The sequence below is a fragment of the Mytilus edulis genome, chromosome 13, assembly GCF_963676685.1.
Source record: "Mytilus edulis chromosome 13, xbMytEdul2.2, whole genome shotgun sequence".
Lineage (NCBI taxonomy): Eukaryota > Metazoa > Mollusca > Bivalvia > Mytilida > Mytilidae > Mytilus > Mytilus edulis.
Genome location: NC_092356.1, coordinates 53,066,320 through 53,086,360, shown reverse-complemented (window position 1 = coordinate 53,086,360; position 20,041 = coordinate 53,066,320). Strand labels below are relative to the sequence as shown.

The 20,041-nt window shown below is 32.2% G+C and overlaps 2 protein-coding genes across 2 annotated transcripts in view; one reads left to right on the top strand and one right to left on the bottom strand.

Moving 5' to 3' along the window:
* Positions 1–9,883, top strand: part of LOC139500759 (urease accessory protein UreG-like) — a 44,689-nt gene extending 34,806 nt beyond the window's left edge. The window contains exon 3 of the mRNA XM_071289594.1: positions 9,410–9,883. Coding sequence (XP_071145695.1) covers positions 9,410–9,547 — 138 coding nt within the window. The 3' untranslated portion in view covers positions 9,548–9,883. The remainder of the gene's footprint in view (positions 1–9,409) is intronic.
* Positions 9,884–10,711: 828 nt separating this feature from the next.
* Positions 10,712–19,798, bottom strand: LOC139500756 (endoglucanase A-like). The gene is made up of 10 exons (XM_071289591.1): positions 19,486–19,798; positions 17,567–17,737; positions 16,740–16,927; positions 15,800–15,959; positions 15,306–15,417; positions 14,204–14,354; positions 13,304–13,448; positions 12,392–12,563; positions 11,722–11,894; positions 10,712–10,799 (listed from the first exon to the last, which is right to left on the bottom strand). Exons 1-10 carry the CDS (start codon positions 19,760–19,762, stop codon positions 10,741–10,743), a joined length of 1,608 nt encoding a protein of 535 aa, XP_071145692.1. The 5' UTR covers positions 19,763–19,798; the 3' UTR covers positions 10,712–10,740.
* Positions 19,799–20,041: the final 243 nt, after the last annotated feature.

Here is a 20,041-nt window from a genome sequence, read left to right as displayed (position 1 = left end):
ATCATTTTGAACTTGTTGATAGACATGGTATGTATTTTTAATATTATTAGATGTAATCTCTAACATAATGTTCTTAATCTAATTTACGATTTTGTATATAAAAAAGTATTTGTGTTTGTTTCTTTGGAACACAACATATACTAGTTTGAATTAGAACAAAGAATGTTAATTCAAAACAATGTTGCTATATATTTTTTTTATCACTTTTTGGTACTCTCTTTGGATATTTTTTAGCGTTTTTTTAATACGAAATGGAAAATTTATTTCAAAATCCCTTTGTCATTTTTATCATGGGGACTATCCCCTAATTGTTTTTTCGTAGTCATAACAAAATATGAAAATATTTTAATATTACAAATTCGTTAAGTTACATGGGACCCATTTTCTCACTGTTTTTTTTTACGGTAAATCAAATGCAATTATGAACGTTGTATAAAGTCATTTTTTCTGATATGAACCTAGGCTTTTGTCTTTACTATTTTTTTTATCATATAAGACAGGAACAGTAGATCTATATTATGGTAGTCTTAAAGGTGCAATCTCCTAACTGGAACTGGTAACGTTACGGGAAAGCAATTGGATTAGTTTTTCTAGAACTACCAATGCTTGTGGATAATAAGTCTCAAAATGGCACCATCAGCAAAGTGGTCTAGTACTTTGACACTTGCACTTGCATCACGTATGCTTCATACAGATTTGATGTGTTACTTTACATTTGTTGTCATAATTTTTAAAAATTGTCTTAGTAAACATATTTCCTATAATGTAGCTCGGACTTGTCTGTGTTTTTCTACAGTGTTCGTCCTTAATTGAGTAAGTTGTATCTGGTCATCAATATTTCTTTGTGTTAAAAAATTTCAACGTTTCGGCGAGTGTTTCGTACATGAAACGTACATACTGTAATTTATCCGCATTCGTTGGGGACATATTTTACTAGTAAGGGCATACAACGGAAGACATAGTCAGGAAGCCCGAGAAGAGGAAAGACCGTAAGTTATCGGTCGAGGTCAGTTACGTTGGATTATCAGCCACCATATGTATACTCATCGCTTTTTTAGAATTTTAGAAGCACTGGGTTTTTCTATTTTCTTCAAATTTAAGATACAATATAAAACAACACGCTCATATGTTTACTTCTTTATTTGAATGTACATATGTGTTACACTATTGTAATATGTGTGTATTGTTTGTAATTAGTTTTAGTATTTATCAAAATCATATTCTTCTTAGATTTGATTTGGAATGATTTCCTTATTTCTCCCATGTTCCTTTTTTCTTCCTGCACTTCAAATGGATAACATTCTTTATAAGCAAGACTTTCACGTTCACATGGGTTTGATTTTGCACATATGTATGCCTGATCAAATTCAGGAACAAATTCTCGAATAACTTCCATTTCATCTGTTCTCATCATCAGATACTGCAACATCTCCGATTGCCAATATGTAATCAAAACGACTTTTAACTGTTGAATGATATATTCGACCTTAAGAAGATTGACTAATAGTTCCCTCTTTTTTCTTATTTTGTATTGATGATTTGAGTATTCGTAACCTTTGATCTGTCTATTTATGTTCTTTAACTTTGAATTATCTTGGTCAGTTGCATTTTCTGACATAAACTATCCATATACCTTCTAAATGTAGTATTCAAATCATGTTCTCTATGTTGAGGTGTTATTGCTTCGCTAGCCATATTGTGTTTTAATTTTCACACACGTTATACAAATGACCATCTTTTACGTAGTCGTGTGTGATATGTTCTGTAAAACAACCACAAGGATATTCGTTAATCAAGTACCATAACTTGATTTCACATCTTTTTATGCTGTAAAGGCGTAACAGTCCATTAATTTCAGTCTTTTATAGTTTTGATTTGTTATGGTCATTGCCTCTGACATTTAACAGTACGGCGAATTTGTGTTCGATAAGCAATTGTCCATTTAAACACCTTAATTCATATCAAATGACTCTATTTAGACACCGTGTGTTCTTGTACATCATTAAATCATTATTTCATGCTTGAACGGTTATGTTTAGACACCGTTTAAATTTGAAATTTAAACCATTTTACATAGTAAAGTCAGATAGTGTCCTTAATTCATGGATCTCATGTAGTACTTCATGTAGTTCTGCATTATTTGCTGTTTATTTCAGCATCCTAAAAAAAAATTATCCAAATGTAAAAGATATAAGATTTTTCATTCAATAAGATTAGGTTGATTATTTATAAAAAAAAATATTTTTTCAGTGTCTTACGCCAATATACATTTTTTAATAATCATAATCTTTTCATTTTTTTTTCAGAACCAGAATAATTAAATGAATAGTGTGACCAGTGTTTTGTGTAGCATAAGTCGCCATACTCGAAACTTCTACTAGCTGTAGGAATGACCTATCTCAAGAGTAATATCTTCATCCTGTTCTTTGATTATATAATATCTTGGGTAAATAGTTTTCTTGCGTATTATAATAATTCTAACAACATAATTATTACAGAATTATTTGTGTTGATAAGAAGCACACATTTTGATATTTAATTTAAATGTAATGGTATCAATGTTATCGGTGATATTTTTTTATTTTTATTGATATTATTTGCTACTAAATTGTCAATCCATGTAAGTTTAAAAAATGTAGTCCATACTAAATGATTAGTCACCGATATTACAACATATAACGTTTCACCAAAAAAAAGTCTAAATAGTAATTACATTATACAAACAAAAGATTTAGTATGTTTGCCAATGAAATAGTTTCCAAGGACCCCGAACAGCCACAAAACGCAAGTTTTATGGTTAAATATGTTTGCGAGTGGTCTCCCATACATGAAGTGTACCAATATAATAATTGAACCAACTGATAATTATAATCAAAAGGGGCTGAAGGAAGTAAAACAGGTCAGTTTTAAACGTAAAACAACTAACACAAAGTGAACAAACACAAACTGTCAGCAACAGTTACCAAAATATAGAACGAAAAAAAACCCAATAACAATCACCCGCTAAAATCATTACGTGTAAACCATTTATCTTTAATAACAGCTTCTACCTTTCACTGATAACAAGACGTTCACGAACACATATTCACAAGATGCCAAAATAATGGGACGAGAGGCTGACCGTAGAATTACTTTCCATTCTGACTTTCTTGAAGAGGATGAAATTAAAGAATGGTGGTACGAGAATCGCGTGCTATCGTATGGTCTATTTGGACGAAATTGCGCGACTGTTGTTTTCCGTGCGTTGCAGAAAGGTGGTGCCACAACTTACCAATGTGATCCTAAATATTATATCTGGACTCTAGAAAGAATTTATGATTATTGCGAAAAATTGCAGTGGAAAAGTTATCGTTTACAACCGGATCAAAGTACAAATATTCTACAGACTTTGAGTACATCTTAAAAGGTTTGAAGCATGATGCTTAAATAGCCAAAGCAATAATGTGTCCATAGTACACGGATGCCCCACTCGCACTATAATTTTCTATGTTCAGTGGACCGTGAAATTGGGGTCAAAACTTTAATTTGGAATTAAAATTAGAAATATCATATCATAGGGAACATGTGTACTAATTTTTAAGTAGATGTGACTTTAACTTCATCAAAAACTTCCTTGACCAAAAACTTTAACCTGAACTTTGCACTTTCATTTTCTATGTTCAGTGGACCATGACATTTGGGTCAAAACTATAATTTGGCATTAAAGTTAGAACGATCATATCATGGGGAACTGTGTACTAAGTTTCAAGTAGATTGGACTTCCACTTCAACAAAAACTACTTTAACCAAAAACTTTAACCTGAAGTGGGACGAACGGACGCACGGACGAACGAACGGACGGACGAACAGGGGCACAGACCAGAAAACATAATGCCCCTTTACTATCGTAGGTGGGGTATGAAAACTGAGGAAGAAGTTGATAAAAGGAAAGAAAACATGAAGAACAAGAATGTGTCCATAGTACACGGATGCCCTACTCGCGCTATAATTTTCCATGTTCAGCGGACCGTGACATTGGGGTCAAAACTTTAATTTGGAATTAAAATTAGAAATATCATATCATAGGGAACATGTGTACTAATTTTTAAGTAGATGTGACTTTAACTTCATCAAAATCTACCTTGACCAAAAACTTTAACCTGAACTTCGCACTTTCATTTTCTATGTTTAGTGGACCATCAAATTGGGGTCAAAACTATAATTTGGCATTAAAATTAGAACGATCATATCATGGGGAGCATGTGTACTTAGTTTCAAGTGGATTGGACTTCAACTTCATCAAAAACTAACTTGACCAAAAACTTTAACCTGAAGTAGGACGAACGAACGGACGAACATAGGCACAGACCAGAAAACATAATGCCCCTCTACTATCGTAGGTGGGGCATAAAAATAAGAAGGAAACTAGCAGCGATGAAAAGTCAGAGGAAAGAAAATCAAGCGACGAAGAAAAAGGTGGAGATGAGAAAGAAGACACAAATGAGTTGCAGATGGTTCCAGTCAAAGATGACAATCACACGGAACAGGAACACACATCCGGGGAATTACGGAAACAAAAGACACACAAGACAAGTGGAAATAATTGTGACCTTGTTAAAAAAATTCAAAATTGAAATAAAATTGTCACATTTATGATAGTTTTACTATTAAAAATTATATCAAAAAAAGACCGTAGGACATCATCGCAAACATTTTAAAGCAATTTAGACGTTTTGTATTCTTTTATCACAAGTTTCTTTTATTCCTTACATTGTTGTTTGAATAGTTTTCAATGTATTGTAAACTTTAATTTCTTGATTGTACTAAGTCTGTGATCATTGTAATCTTTATGTCTACATGAACAGTTTGCTTTTTACTTTGTATACGGGTTATTCGAAACATGCTGAGGGATTTTTAATAATTTGTTAGCTTGACATTTGTCCTTTTTATTATGCTTATTACATCTTAAGAGATAGCGAAATGTTTGTACAAAATAGTTTAATTGTTTATTTCAGTATTCACTAGATGTATTCTTACTGTTGCAAATGTTAAAATCCTCAGATCTTTAGGTGTCAGACCACCAATTACTCCCTCCAATTTAGAACGTATGTAAAAGTAGTCCTACTTTGACACAAAATAGTGCTTTTGATGTCATTGTTTACTTAAACTAACCAACAAATTTGCAGAAATGAAACTTTTGGTGAAAGGGAAATATATTTAGACCATTTTGAGCCAAAATTCACTTGTCTATGAGTTTGCATTAAAAATTCAGGATTAATGCGCTACATAGTACACTAATTTAAGATTTCCAGAAAACCGGGAGTTATTTTGGTAGTACCTGTCTTTTCAAAATCAGAAATTTGTTACAAGACTTTAAACATTGGTTGAAAATTGGCATGTAGGAAGGTGATACATGTACAATTCAGGATATACCTGGTTTCCTTGAAGTTAAACTTAAGGTAAAATATTTAGAAAGCTGTGAAAATTGCAAAATTTGGTTGAACAGATAGGGATTTTTAATTGGTGGTCTGACACCTTTAAAGGGAAATGCGGTGAAACCCCAAATTCAGAAAACAATTGATTTTTTTTACTTAACTGATCATATGAAGTGATAGTAGTCACATTTCAATCTTTTGGGGGGGGCAAAAAGTCACATATTGCAAATTTAGAGCCTTAGACCTGAATTTGTGCTATTTTTAGCTTTTCCCACCCTGACAATATGCTTTCACATAAAAAAAAAATGTCCCAAATTGTTATAAATGCCCAGCAATATGTTTCTGTGGTATTAACATTAAAACATGGTTATTTTACCACCAAAAAAAGTTCTTGTCATCAAGATTTAATGAAATTATTTGATTTTTATCCCTTATATCATTGCGTCATAGCATGTATTTGGCAGATAACATAGCCTGATGTAAACATTGCAAAAACTCACAAAAATCCCATTTATTATCTCAAATGAAAGTTTTATGCCTTAAGTTGTATTAACTGATAGAAAATAAAAACATTTAAATGACCATGACTGCACTTTTGATCATTTAATAGTCCCATTACTTACACCAGGTGTAAAAAAGGGGGGTCAATATTCCTTGACTCTTCAATACCTTGAATTTTTTACTTATTCCATTGTAACAATTGTGGAAAGTCTTTTAAGAAGTAGAACAAACAAGAAAAAAATCAACAAAACTGATCTTGATATTGAAAGTTTATGTTCCTGTAGTCCAAAATGAAATTTTCAAGTATTTTCTATCAAAGTCATACATTACAGTCAGTTTAAATTGAGCTGTGAAATTTGTAATATCAGTCACATTATGCTCAGATAGGATGTTTCTGACTTCAAATTGACTAAGGATTAAGAATAAAGCAAAGCAAAGATTTCTGAGCAACTTTTTTGGCTCTTTAGGTGTCAGACCACCAATTACTCCCTCCAATTTAGAACGTATGTAAAAGTAGTCCTACTTTGACACAAAATAATGCTTTTGATGTCATTGTTTACTTAAACTCACCAACAAATTTGCAGAAATGAAACTTTTGGTGAAAGGGAAATATATTTAGACCATTTTGAGCCAAAATTCACTTGTCTATGAGTTTGCATTAAAAAATTCAGGATTAATGCGCTACATAGTACACTAATTTAAGATTTCCAGAAAACCGGGAGTTATTTTGGTAGTACCTGTCTTTTCAAAATCAGAAATTTGTTACAAGACTTTAAACATTGGTTGAAAATTGGCATGTAGGAAGGTGATACATGTACAATTCAGGATATACCTGGTTTCCTTGAAGTTAAACTTAAGGTAAAATATTTAGAAAGCTGTGAAAATTGCAAAATTTGGTTGAACAGATAGGGATTTTTAATTGGTGGTCTGACACCTTAAAACCTGTTTCTGTGTTTTAAGTGTGTTTGATTAGTGCACACTATAGATTAATGCTTTATAATTATTTATTGTCTTGCTGGATTTGTCTTTGCTTTTTACTATATATATGATTGCATTTTCGATGATTAGATCTTTTTAATTTATATCAAGCAAAGCCAACGGAGTCGTACAATTGTACACATTATGATATCGTTACTTCTTTGTTTAAGCTCTGAAAATTTTTCCCACAAAAAATAAATGTTGCATAGTGGCTAAGAATTTTTAAAAGAAATCTCATCACATTATCAAAGGATTAGATTTTGTATAGACCACACACTACATATGAGTTGGAATGGATTACATTATATGTATTTAGCATGCATAATTGGAAATCATCTATACAGAGTCGACCAGAATTTTGTCGTTACTATGAAATTCAAAACAGACTATCTATTCACAGACTTTTACGTCTTGCCGTTATCTATCCGCATTTGAAAAATGAATTATTAGTCATGGTAAAACTGGCTCAATAGCAATAAAGATGGCCAGTGCTCTTTATGCGGATGTTATTCCACAGATGTTGTTCAACGCTTAGTTTTATACTGTGAAAAACTTTTGAATGTAAGAAATAACATGTTTTACGTAATTGTAAATGTTTAACAGAATTTGATGAGACTGTCATCAAAGTGAGAGGGTTAGCGCTATAAAACCAGGTTTAATCCACCGTTTTCTACATGTGAAAATGCCTGTACCAAGTCAGGAATATGACAGTTTTTGTCCATTCGTTTTTGATGCGTTTTGTTATTTGATTTTGCCATGTGATTATGAACTTTCCGAATTGATTTTCCTTTAAGTTCAGTATTTTTGTGATTTTACTTTTTACCAGTCCAGGAATCTGTACGCTTTATTCAGCAAGATGATAACGATACAATTGTAGCTTTACTCGGTGGCATTACAGATTTTATGCATTCTATAAACTCTGACAACTGGAGAAACATGATGTGTTGCTTGGCAGATCATATATTTCATCTGTACGGAAAATTTAAAGGCGAATCTTCTGAGCATAAGTTTAATTTTGGACCTTAAAATATTTGCATCAAACAAATGTAGCATGTAGATATATCATACATATATATGTAAAATGTTGGTTTTTTGTTGGTTTTTTGTTGGTTGTTTTTGCTCCTTTTTGTGTGTGTGTGTGTGCTTTGATGGTAGTTTGTATTTATATGTTGTTCATTTCTTGTAATTAGTATAATTGTGTTTAAAAGTTGTAAATCTTCAGTATAATGGAGGAAATAAAGAGAATCAATCATTCAATCAATCAATAATGAGATTATTGAAAGATTATCATTTTGCATAAGAACTAAACAAGAACTTCAATAACATGAACGGTGTCAATTGTATTGTATCGAATTCGTGTTTTCGAAAATCGATGTCTCTTTAATCATGCCCATAAAGAAAATAAAACAGAATAAAAATGCTAATGAATAATAATTAAACAGGAAGAAAATGTAAAATCAAACATTCAAATGAAAAAAAGTAGAGGACGGCACTTAAGGGCAATCAAAAACATTGATTTAAAAACCTAGTAAAAACCCAGTAAAAACCCTGATAAAGATATAGAAAGACAAACAGTCCATTCAACTATACAAACAATAATTGACACATGCGAAAAAGGCAGTGCACATCAGTAAATATATATGTGAATGAATTTGCATACTTTTTTTAGTTTGAATTGAACATGCACTAGGATTGTGTTTTCTTCATTTGCAAACGTCCCATAAACGAGAAACCTTAGTATATATAGGACTATTCTTTAAATATGGCGGAAGTCCGAGATCTCACGAGAAAGTTTGACCCGGAAGTAGTTATAATAGAATCAGGGGGTGATAATCTGGCAGCGAATTTTAGACGAGAATTAGCGGATTATTTTATTTATATAATCGATGTAGCAGGGGGTGACACGATTCATAGAAAAGGTGGACCAGGCATTACACAGAGTGGCTTGTTAGTGGTAAATAAAACAGATCTCGCAAAAGCCGTGGGAGCTGATCTAAAAGTAAGTATAAAAAAGAAATTCTTAAAATTTACAATTACACTTTAAGTTTATTAATAGGGTCAGTATTGACACGGAAAATTGTCATACTTGGTAATATATTGGATCTGTGTTGGTTCTTCACATGGCTTGATTAAAATATAAACTCTACATAGATGCGTTCTAAAATTATTTCAAATTCATATGTCATCTTTTTACCCTTTTTTTGTCCTGCTTTTTAGCAACTGAACAATACTTTTAAGACAGGCTGGCTCTATGGAAATTCAATTGCTATTAACAATGGTAAACAAAAAATATTCTTATATTTTCCTTTAGTCATTAATAAGATATATCAAAACAACGTGCCATGATCTCTATTTATAAAGGATTTACAGACCTTCTAAAATTTAAACTGATCACATGCATGAAACACGCACGATCAATGTACGGTGAATGCACGATGCAATCATAGAAGAAGTGTTGTAGTGTACTCAATATATATTACATGTCGTTGATATAATTTTTTTGACGGATATTTTAGGTAATGGAAAGGGATGCAGCTATAATGAGACAAAGTGGTCCAACTTTATTTACTCAGGCTAAAAATATGATTGGAATTCCAGAGATATGCGACCTTATAATGACAGCATATAAACAAAGTGTCAAGAAATCAACTTAAATAGTTGTACGATGTTACTTTATACATGTATTAATGAAAGTATTGATGGGGAAAGTACAAAAGAGTGAAATTGTAAAAGACAGATAAAATGATAATTGATTGAGAGTAGACTAGCCTTGACGCAAAACGGAATTTAACAAGTGTATTCATGTTAACAGCGTGGAATTTATTTCGCATAAAGCTAACATTTCTCTGTAAGAAGATGAAGGAAAATATATAGGACTATACAAAGTGGTATATGACGTCTTCTTGATCTATAAAGGACATTGAATTATTATTTTAATGTTTGTGTATACTGTTAGTACTGTTATGTAGATATAAATCTGTATTCAATGAAAGCTTTTGTTTTAGACGGGTATATATTTAACTGCAGATTAAGATCCATCTTTAGAAAAAAATCTCATAGAAGACGAAACTTGCATGCAAGAAGTAAAATGCTTTTGCATATGACCGTGTCATACCGATTATCGCATAAGTCGAAGTGCAAAAATACTGATTATCGCAGGTATCAAGGTGCAGATAATACCGATAAATGCATAGGTCGAGGTACAAATAATACTGATTGTCTCACACATGTACTACATATTTGGAGGTGCAAATAAAAAATCCTGCTTGGAAATAATTCCACTGAATAGCCATAGATATAAAGAAGTGAGATCAGTTGCATTACTGAGTTAGCATTGTGTGTGTCATCGTTATACTTTTCAAACCTCATATCTAGATGCAATTGACACGACCAGAATATCGACAATAAGATAACGAACGAAGGAAACATAATAATTGTTTTACTTTTATCATTTCGGGTCTTTTTATATATTGCTTTACGGTTTTCGCTTTGGGTCATTGTTGCAGGCCGTACAATGACACATAGATGATAAATTCTATGTCATCTGGTCTTTTGTGAAAAGTTGTCTCATTGCCAATTGTAACTCACCTTCTTACAACAAAGATTTTTACTAGTTAATATTCTGTTGTAATGAACAATAACATTAAGAATATTCAGTTATAAATCTTTTTCTGTTTCCTTAAATTTCACGTTGGTTTACCTTCAATATTTATCCCAAATTTCTAACGATTACGGGATTAGCTGTGAAAATAAGTCGAATTATGGGTATCTCGAAATGTTTCTCTGGTTGGACTGGTTTCGATATAACGAGAGTTGACTGTATTTATATATTTATTGATAATAAAACTCAACATTTCGCGAGTGGAGATGGAGGAAGCTGGTTGTTGATTGCAAAATGGTAAAGCCCTGTATAAAGAAATTAAAATATATTATTGGTAAGCATAAGAAAACAGGGTTAATTACCCCTGCATTTATTTGTCTGGTCACTTTTTAAAGCCCTGCAATCAAATGCATAGTATTACTGTGTTACGTGTTGCATTTCTACAACATCATGGCGTTTTTGTGGGCATGCAACCAACTTGTTTCATGATGCATGTACACTGTTGTATTTTTAGGGTTCACAATTTTGGTACTTGTTTTGTATCCCATCAGTAAATACGAAAACTGAACTTCAAATGTACATGTACGACAGAAAGATGTATCATTTTGAACGCCTATCAATTTAGTAAGAAATTACATTTTAGGTATTTTACCAAAGCAGATGAGACAATCGGCGATCATGGAAAATTACCAAAAGAGTGACCTTTATATTGTCAAACCGAACCAGATATGAGAAAAGAACATAGACTTTTTTAAACGGACATTTACCCAAAATCCTTCAAAATCAAGATAAGGAATGGATCTTTCTACATCGGTAATACATGATAATATTTTTTGCGTGGCAGAATCAGTAATGGTTAGTAAAAACTTTGTTAAGTTAGACATATTCATTTTATTTACAAATGTATAAAGGCATCACCTGGGCATGCGGTTTGGAAACCAGCATGGTAAAGTGAGACATATTCATTGTACATAAAAATGTATATAGTCATCACCTGCGCATGCGGTTTGGAAACCAGCATTGTAAAGTGAGACATAGTCATTGACATACAAATGTATAAAGGCATAACCTGCGCATGCGGTTTGGAAACCAGCATTGTAAAGTGAGAAATATTCATTGTACTAACAAATTTGTAAAGGCATCACCTGCGCCAGCGGTTTAAAATCAAGCATCGCAAAGAGACATATTCATTGTAGGACTATATATAAATGCATAAAGTCACATCACCTGCGCATGCGGTTTGGAAACCAGCATTGTAGTCACATGCCACTTCGTTTTTGATAAATTCTTCACGTCTGTCCTGATAATCGTCATTACGTCCTGGTCCACCCACAAGTCCACCAAGTAAAGTATGTGGATTGTCCTCGGAATGGCTGACACATCTGTCTTGTTGACATGAACTGAATCATAGAGAATAAACATGTAAATCAACTCATCATAGGTACCAGGATTAAATTTTGTATTCACGCCAGACGCGCGTTTCGTTTACAAAATTGTTTTCACCTTAAATTATATATACAGTTATGTAGTAGTTTTACAGAGATACATCACAACGAGTCCTCTAGATGTCTTTGAGGTGCTGGTTCATTGAACTTCACCCCAAATCTTCTTTTTTGTATGTCCGATATGGTTTGTGATGTTGTTATTATTGTAAACAATCTTACCTAAATTCTACAACATATTCTTAGTAGGTATCAAATAAACCTAACAAAAGGTACAAATGTATGAGAGGCCAAAAAAGAAAACAAAGACGAAAATTTACAAGTCCTATTCATTACGTTGCTTTGTTGGCGCTCCCATTTCAAAATCTTGGAGTTGAATCAATCTGATATTAAAATATTTCAGACTGATGTTTCAAATTATCGGAGGGTGACATCATTGAATATATGTAACTTACGCTCCTCTGTGATGAGGTCTCATTGAATATTTATTTCCAAATCCTATCTCATAACTCATGTTATAATTGTTATCACCCAGCATGTAATTTATTTGTGACATGGCGAAATTCTTAAATTTATCTCCACCAATCCCGTCAGCAGCAGCAATCACAGCAATAAAAGCAGCATTGGCTGAAACAAGAAAAATCTAAGAATTGATACTACATTAAAATTATTGCATTTAGCTATATATAGGGTGTCATAAATATAATACATTCACGTGCCGAGGATATATGAGACAGTTAAATATCTTTTTTATCATTTTGTATAAAAAAAACCGAGGTTCAGCATTATAAACTTCATTTTACAAATGAAAGGTTATTTCCAGACATTCTCTTTTTATATAAAGACTAAACCGTTGGTTTCCTCGTTTGAATGCTTTTTTGCATTAGTCATTTTTGGGGCCCTTTATAACTTGCTGTTCGGTATGAGCCAAGACTCCGTGTCGATGTCATATTTTGAACTATAATGGTTTACCTTTACAAATTGTGACTTGGATGGAGAGTTGACTCATTGGCACTCATACATGTACCACATCTTCTTATATCTGTTTAACTGATTTATTAATAACAGTTAAGTGATCCTGTGATCACAGGTAACCCTGCTTACAGAAAAATATAAATTGAACGTGACCTGTCAATTTTTTGTCATAATATTGTGTTTAAATGTTAAAAGATTCCACCCAAGGAACTAAAATGAGAAAAAAAATATGAGTAACTAAGATGGGAAAACTCTTAGATGGTAAATGTCTCGAAGACCATCAATAAATATCAAACTTTTAAAGACCATAACATTATGTTTAATCAAGCATTAGGCCAAGTGGTACTTCGATAATTATCTTACAAACCCCCAGAATTTGTTAAGTATCTCACCTGCATATCTGTTTGGTCCCCACTGGTCTCTCCATGTCAGTCCACAAGGTGTAATAGGAACAGACCCACCAGGTAAATACGAATCTATGAAGGCTTCTATATTTGCTTTATATTTATCATCTTTGGTTATATTCCATAGAAGAAGCTAAAAACAGTAAAAGAGGGTACAATACTTATAAGTGTAAGAGAATCAGTTTGGGTAATCATTCTGAATTCTATATGAAGTTATGTTCCAAATCAGAAAAGTTAATTTAAGTTAAATCCATTGCAGTCACCATGCCTATTGCTTTTGTCTATGTTTTGATTGGGCATTGTATAGTTGAAAGAGGTAATTGATTTAATTTATATTTCTATAAGGTCGATTTCGACGGAGCTCAAATACATTATTAGATTAAAGAATAAATCTAGCCAATTATATAATCATTGAAAATGTATAATTACAAAATATAAATACGAGAAGTTTCGCCGGTGAAAATACAGAATTGATTGTGTAAATATACATTTGTACATATATAGTCCCTACTTTTTTTTTCTTTAGACTTATTTTGCCATTATTATTTTTTATTCATTCTTGTAAATGATTGGAGTTATCAATGGTATATTGACATGATGGACGCAATGAAACTTCACTGTCTAGTTTAATCGAGTAATCATGTCATTTCAGAATGATGTAATAAAATTGACAGGTTTAAATTATAATATCCAAATTGAAATATTTCGCAGATAGTCGACGCATTGTTTAAATTGCCAAACTTTTGGACGGATATATTTGACTGAAATCTATGATCCCCTTTGGGATGTCGTGACGAACAAATCCAACGAAGAAAAATGAAAGATCAAATTGATTTGTGTGTTTGTTATCACCATTTGTGGGTAAAGGAGTTGATAAAGAAAAATGACCTGGCAGCCTGGTTGTTTGAAATTCCAAGAATATCCCCAGGCTGTTGCTGGCTCGTAATATGTTTTGGCGTCTTCTAAGTATTTGTTTTCTTTCGTTGCCTTATACATTTCAGCAGCTGCTTCACACATTTCGTCTTTCCATCCTGAGGAACTAAATAAATCAATCATATGTATTATAAAGTAATCTCGCATACTTCACTTATTTCGTCTTTCCGTCATGAGGAACTAAAGAATATTAATTATATATATTACTGATGATACATTGTTATTCGATCATCTAGTTTTAGTTGATAAAACAACAGAGTATCTGAGAGTAACCTTTGCATTTGTAAAATGTACAAGAAGTATTCAGTGTATTTCATGGGTATACGTAATCCACGACTTTAAATGTTCAACGAATTATAATATTTTCCTACGCTTATATTTAGACTTACATGTAAGTAAAATCACAAAATCGAATATCAACGAAAATACAATTTTCTAACTATCACCGAAATGTGTATCAACAGAAACAAATATATCCATGCAAACGGGGTGAATGTATAAAGATACATTTATCTCACACAGGTCAACAATCAATAAGATGTGAAGTTACACATTAAATTCTAAATGTTTTTTTTAGAAAAAAGGATACATTTTCAAAAGACTGATATTTTTAAGATAATGAAAGTGTATTCTTTCCAACAGTCAACCTACACTGTAAACATGAAAGACAAAGACACTTCAGGTAATTATACATGTACATCTAGGAACCTTATGTCCAGTGGTTGTAGTTTGTTGATGTGGTTCATATGTATTTCTCTACGTTCGTCTCGTTTTTATATACAGTTAAGACGGTTGGTTTTCCTGTTTGAATTGTTTGACATTTTTCGGACCCTTTATAGCTTGCTGTTCATTGTAAGCCAAGGCTCCGCGTTGAAGACCATACTTTGACCTTACGTGGTTTACTTTTACAAATTGTGACTTGGATGTAGAGTTGTCTCATTGGCACGTATACCACACCTTCTTAAATCTATGTACCAATAACATGGCTATCTGTTTAAAAGCTTCGTATCGCACATTCAATCATATAAATGTTTAAATTTCATAAAGAAGATGTTACCCGTAGAATGCTTTTGCTTGGGGTACGCTATCTGAATATAAACCAGGATTTGCTTTGGCAAAATCATACAAGGTTTTTGCTGCCTCTAGTAGCCTTGTACTGTATTTTCCATCTGAAAAAGTGCATGGTATTTAAAAACAAATAATATCATTAAAACATATATCCAATGCACTTATATTGGAGTGTTTGTTTAAAACTTTTAATTTTATGGTCTTTTCGTGATATGAAAGTGCCCTAAATCTAATTATTAATATGACAATTTGAATGATTAATTTGAAATAAAATCTCAAAAATAAATCACTATGTAACAGCAGAGCATAGCTTGAATAAACCAGTTTTCAAATTTGAGCAAATATTGACTTCTCAAGATACATTTATTATTTGAATAAAACTGTATTTAAATTAATTAAACTATAAATTTTTTAATATTTCTTTTTCAGTAATTCAAATTCTAATATATGCAGAACATCAAATAAGAATCAATGAAGCAATACCTTTTTGTTTGAAAACAATCGATCCTACTGCTAAGGCAGCGACAGTATTTCCAGCAACGTCACTTCCGGGGGCGCCAGGACGAATTTTATATGCGGGTCTTACCATTTGCATGTCTTCTGCTCTTCCCCAGAAACTATGATCGGCACCGACATCACCAACCTTTTGTAAGTGGATAATGCATTTTTATCTACATCTTATCCTATTTTTGTTAATGCAATGCAAGTGGTTTTTTGTTCTTTGTTTGCTTTCAGAAGAGGTTATTTTGAGAATTATTGTAGCAATTATGCAGCTAATGCAAAAATACAAAACAAGAACTCTCTCTCTATATATATATGATAACAAAGATAGTGCATTATTGCTTATAAGACAAATATCCACCAAATACCAAAGGAACAATTTGTTTCAACCGACCCTCATTGTGAATTGCTACACTGTAGATGTAAGTCAAGATATATGAGGCCGACTTTGAAACTGTATCTGTTGTATCCCTTTTCTGTAGTTCGTTGGGATAGATATTCGTCAAAGGCCGTTCAATGAGCCGTTGTACATCATTGTCATTTGTTTTTTTTTTCTAAATGGTTGTGCAAAATGCGTGTTTTTCTCAAATTGATTGTTCTAAATCTGTAGGATGCATACAGATAGGTACACACATTATTTATTCATTAGTAACTGTATAAACGGTTTTAAAATTTGTTTGTGTACTAGGTCTCAGTAACTGTGAGCACCATGAGAACGGTACTTTGTTGATTTTGAATAGTTTATTGAATTGTAATATGTGACTGTTTCCGTAATATTCAGGCTTTTAATTTACTTTGTTATTTTGGGGATTTTTTTACAAACAAGGGATCCATGTTCATTACCTGCATCAAATAGTTCTTTTGAGGTTTTTACTTTGTTATTTTGGGGCCCTTTCAGAAATAAGGGATACATGTTCATTACCTGAACCCATAAGATCTTTTGGTCAGGAACCCAACACTTGAGAAAATAGTCGAGTGGCGTTCTCAAACAATCGTACATATGGTCAAGTTCTCCATCATGTTCATACGCGTCTTTGAATACTTCTAGTCCCCATCCCAGAACATGTGCTGATTCGGCCATGGGGAGATTGAATTTAACGTGATCTGCAGCTGTGAAAAATGTATACAATAGATATAAGAAGATGTGGTTCATGTATGAGTGCCAATGAGACAGCTCTCCATCCATGTCACAACTTGTAAAAGTATTACATGTATATGCCAAAGTACGAGTAAATAAACTAAATACTCTACAATGATCAGTTATTTTATAGATATAAGAAGATGTAAGTTTAATAGGCGGTAAGTAAACATGCTACCGTTCCAAATAAGAACTGGACACAATTATATTCACAATGAAAATAGAAGACCTGTCTTACAGTGACAATTTTTTAAAGGTGCAATTATTGTAAATTAGATTAATTCATCTATAAGAAATAAAAAAGCGAGGGGTGGAAACATACGAGACGAAATGTAAATGTTATGCAAGCTATAAAGCGGACGGCTCAGTAATTAAGGATCGCCAGATGTGTCCTTCTCTACACGAAATTATTTGAACTATCCCATTGTTGCAACATTTGGTCATGCTATAAGCTTATTTTGGCACGCTTGTCGTAAAATATGAATGTCTCAAACAATTCTATTTGTATCACATCATGCTTCACAAGGTAGGGTCATTGTTTACCTTAAAGTTTGTTTGATACCTTAAATGAGGATGACACCCATTTACTTTTGCAATGTAAAATTATTTACCATCATACCATCCTCCGGTGAGATCATGACCATCACCATTATCCTGCATTGCCGAATCATTCCTCCATGGGATTGGATTATTAGCAGGAAGTTTGCCGGATCTCTGGGCATCATAAAACAGAATGGAAAGTCCCATAGCTTTACCATAATCATGTTTCATCTTAGATCTATCTAAAACACAAATATTGTTAATTGTACAGAAATTAATTCGATAAGGCGAGCGCATCATCCTCTCCCTAAAACAAATATAAGAAATCAGAAAAATATCATAACAATGTGAAAATATCAGCCAAGTTCTGCTCGACCATGCTGTTAATCTGTTAACATCACTCCCCATTACCATCAAATGCTTAATCAATGGCTAATTAATAAAAGTAATAATTGTGTTCCAGATTGGCTCAATCGATGCCTTGCACCAGAAATGTCTAAAAATACTAAAAATAATAAATTTAACCTTTTGGTCATCGAATGTGAAGACGGTTAGCATCGAGATTTGTGTTTACAGCGGTTTCTCTCGGTATTAAAAAAAATGTTGTTTATTGTTACCACTGAGGCATACATTTTCGTTTCCCCAAATAACGGAATTGCGCAGTTGAACGTTTTGAATTGCTACAAGTCTCGTAGTTAAACATTGCCACTTTCAGTAGTGACTAAGAAAAGGGAACATCATCGTATTAAATAAAAAAAACATTTATCCGTTGTTTCCTCAAACCTGTTTATTCTATTTATTCATAGGATTTTGACAAGAACAGAATTACATATGGTATGTAATTTAATAGCCATTTAATTATGTTATATAAAGAAACTCTTCATAATTTTAACAAGCTTTGGGTTTCAAATATTTGGTTCTCGAGCATCACTGATGAGACATTGATTGTCAAAATGTGCATCTGGTGCAGAAAAATTGGTTTCGTTTATGTATTATAATATTTTAAACTGGTTTGTTAGAAAAATAAGGATAGAGCAAATGTTAAAATATTTGATAATCATTTTTAATGGTATCATTGCAAGTGTTCAATATCATAACAATTTCATAATATTTTTAAGATTGTTTCAAAATCTGTAAAATGTTATTATTCGTCTTTGATTCATTTACAGTCAAATTGCAGTACACTTCTTGACAGGAATCAAATTCAGCTCTATTAATTAATGAAATATACCTTGAAAAATAGGTTTAAAGGAATATAATAAATGATCTTTTATCATTCAATAAATGATCCTGTATGCTAACATTGCCAATGTGAAATTATGATATGAGATGATAATAAAATGACCTATATGATAGCGCATTTTTAAGGAACGGCCATACCATATGAAGAGTTTAGAAGTATTTAAAGTAAACTGTAACAGAGTGTTAATTATCCCGACCATATGAGTATATACCAATATGGTCTTCTGTTAAATTGTTCTTTTTAAAATTGTTACACGATGATGACTGCTGTACCCATGTTTTGACTATTATATTTATTATGTCTGTTTTTTTCACTCATCATTGTAAACAAAACGGAGTTTGATGAGACTGTCAACAGAATGAGAGTTTTAGCGCTATAAAACCAGGTTTAAACCACCATTTTCTACATTTGAAATGCCTGTACCAAGTCAGGAATATGACAGTTCTTGTCCGTTCATTTTTGATGCGTTTTGTGATTTGATTTTGCCATGTGATTATGGACTTTCCGATTGGATTTTCCTCTGAGTTCAGTATTTTTGTGATTTTACTTTTCTCAAACACCAATTAAAATCAACTCTGGTCCAATATAATACTTAATTTAAAACTATCACCCGTGTGTACATGAATTGATATGATGGGGAATGCTATATATATAAAAAAAATATGTGATTTTATTAATATTCATAACTTGTTTCTTATTCTAATGTTCTATAGAAACATCACCAAATAGTTAACTTGATATACCTACCAAAACCGACAGTTGTTTCAACAGTAACTGTTGATCCCCCGTTTTCTTTTATTGTTGAATATTTCCCAGTTGTTGTCTGGTATGTTGTTTGTGATTTCGTCTGTTCTGTTTTGGGCATGGGTGGTGACGTTTGCGGGGTAGGTTTTGTCATAGTTCCAGTATTAACTGTTTCTAAAGTTACTGTTCCCGTGTTTGTTTCAGCAGTGCCACGTGCTAAGAACGCAAACTTGAGATTGCTTCCTGCATCAACATCTTTATTGCTATCTGTGTTAGTCATAGTATATTCTTTTTTATCAGAGCTTGTTTGTATTATATTTGCATTCCAAACCTTCAACGAAAAAATCTCTATGTAAATTAGTTTAATTGTCCTAATTTTACATAGTTTTTAAAATAAAAAAAAAATCATAAAGTATATTTAACAGATTCGTCTTAAATTGATTTAGATTATCATAATAAGTTAATTTTGACATCTATGATACCATGGCAATATTAAAGAATATAAGTTACCGATAATTTTTTTAACGACAACTCATGCTCCAACTAAAGGATATCTTAA

Coding starts and splice junctions, on each gene's coding strand:
- LOC139500756 (XM_071289591.1), bottom strand. CDS start 19,762: ATGACTAACACAGATAGCAATAAAGATGTTGATGCAGGAAGCAATCTC. Junction 12,564..13,303: donor GGGACCAAACAGATATGCAG/GTGAGATACTTA, acceptor TTCTTGTTTCAG/CCAATGCTGCTTTTATTGCT. Junction 10,800..11,721: donor TTTCCAAACCGCATGCGCAG/GTGATGTGACTT, acceptor TTCTTTATACAG/GGCTTTACCATTTTGCAATC.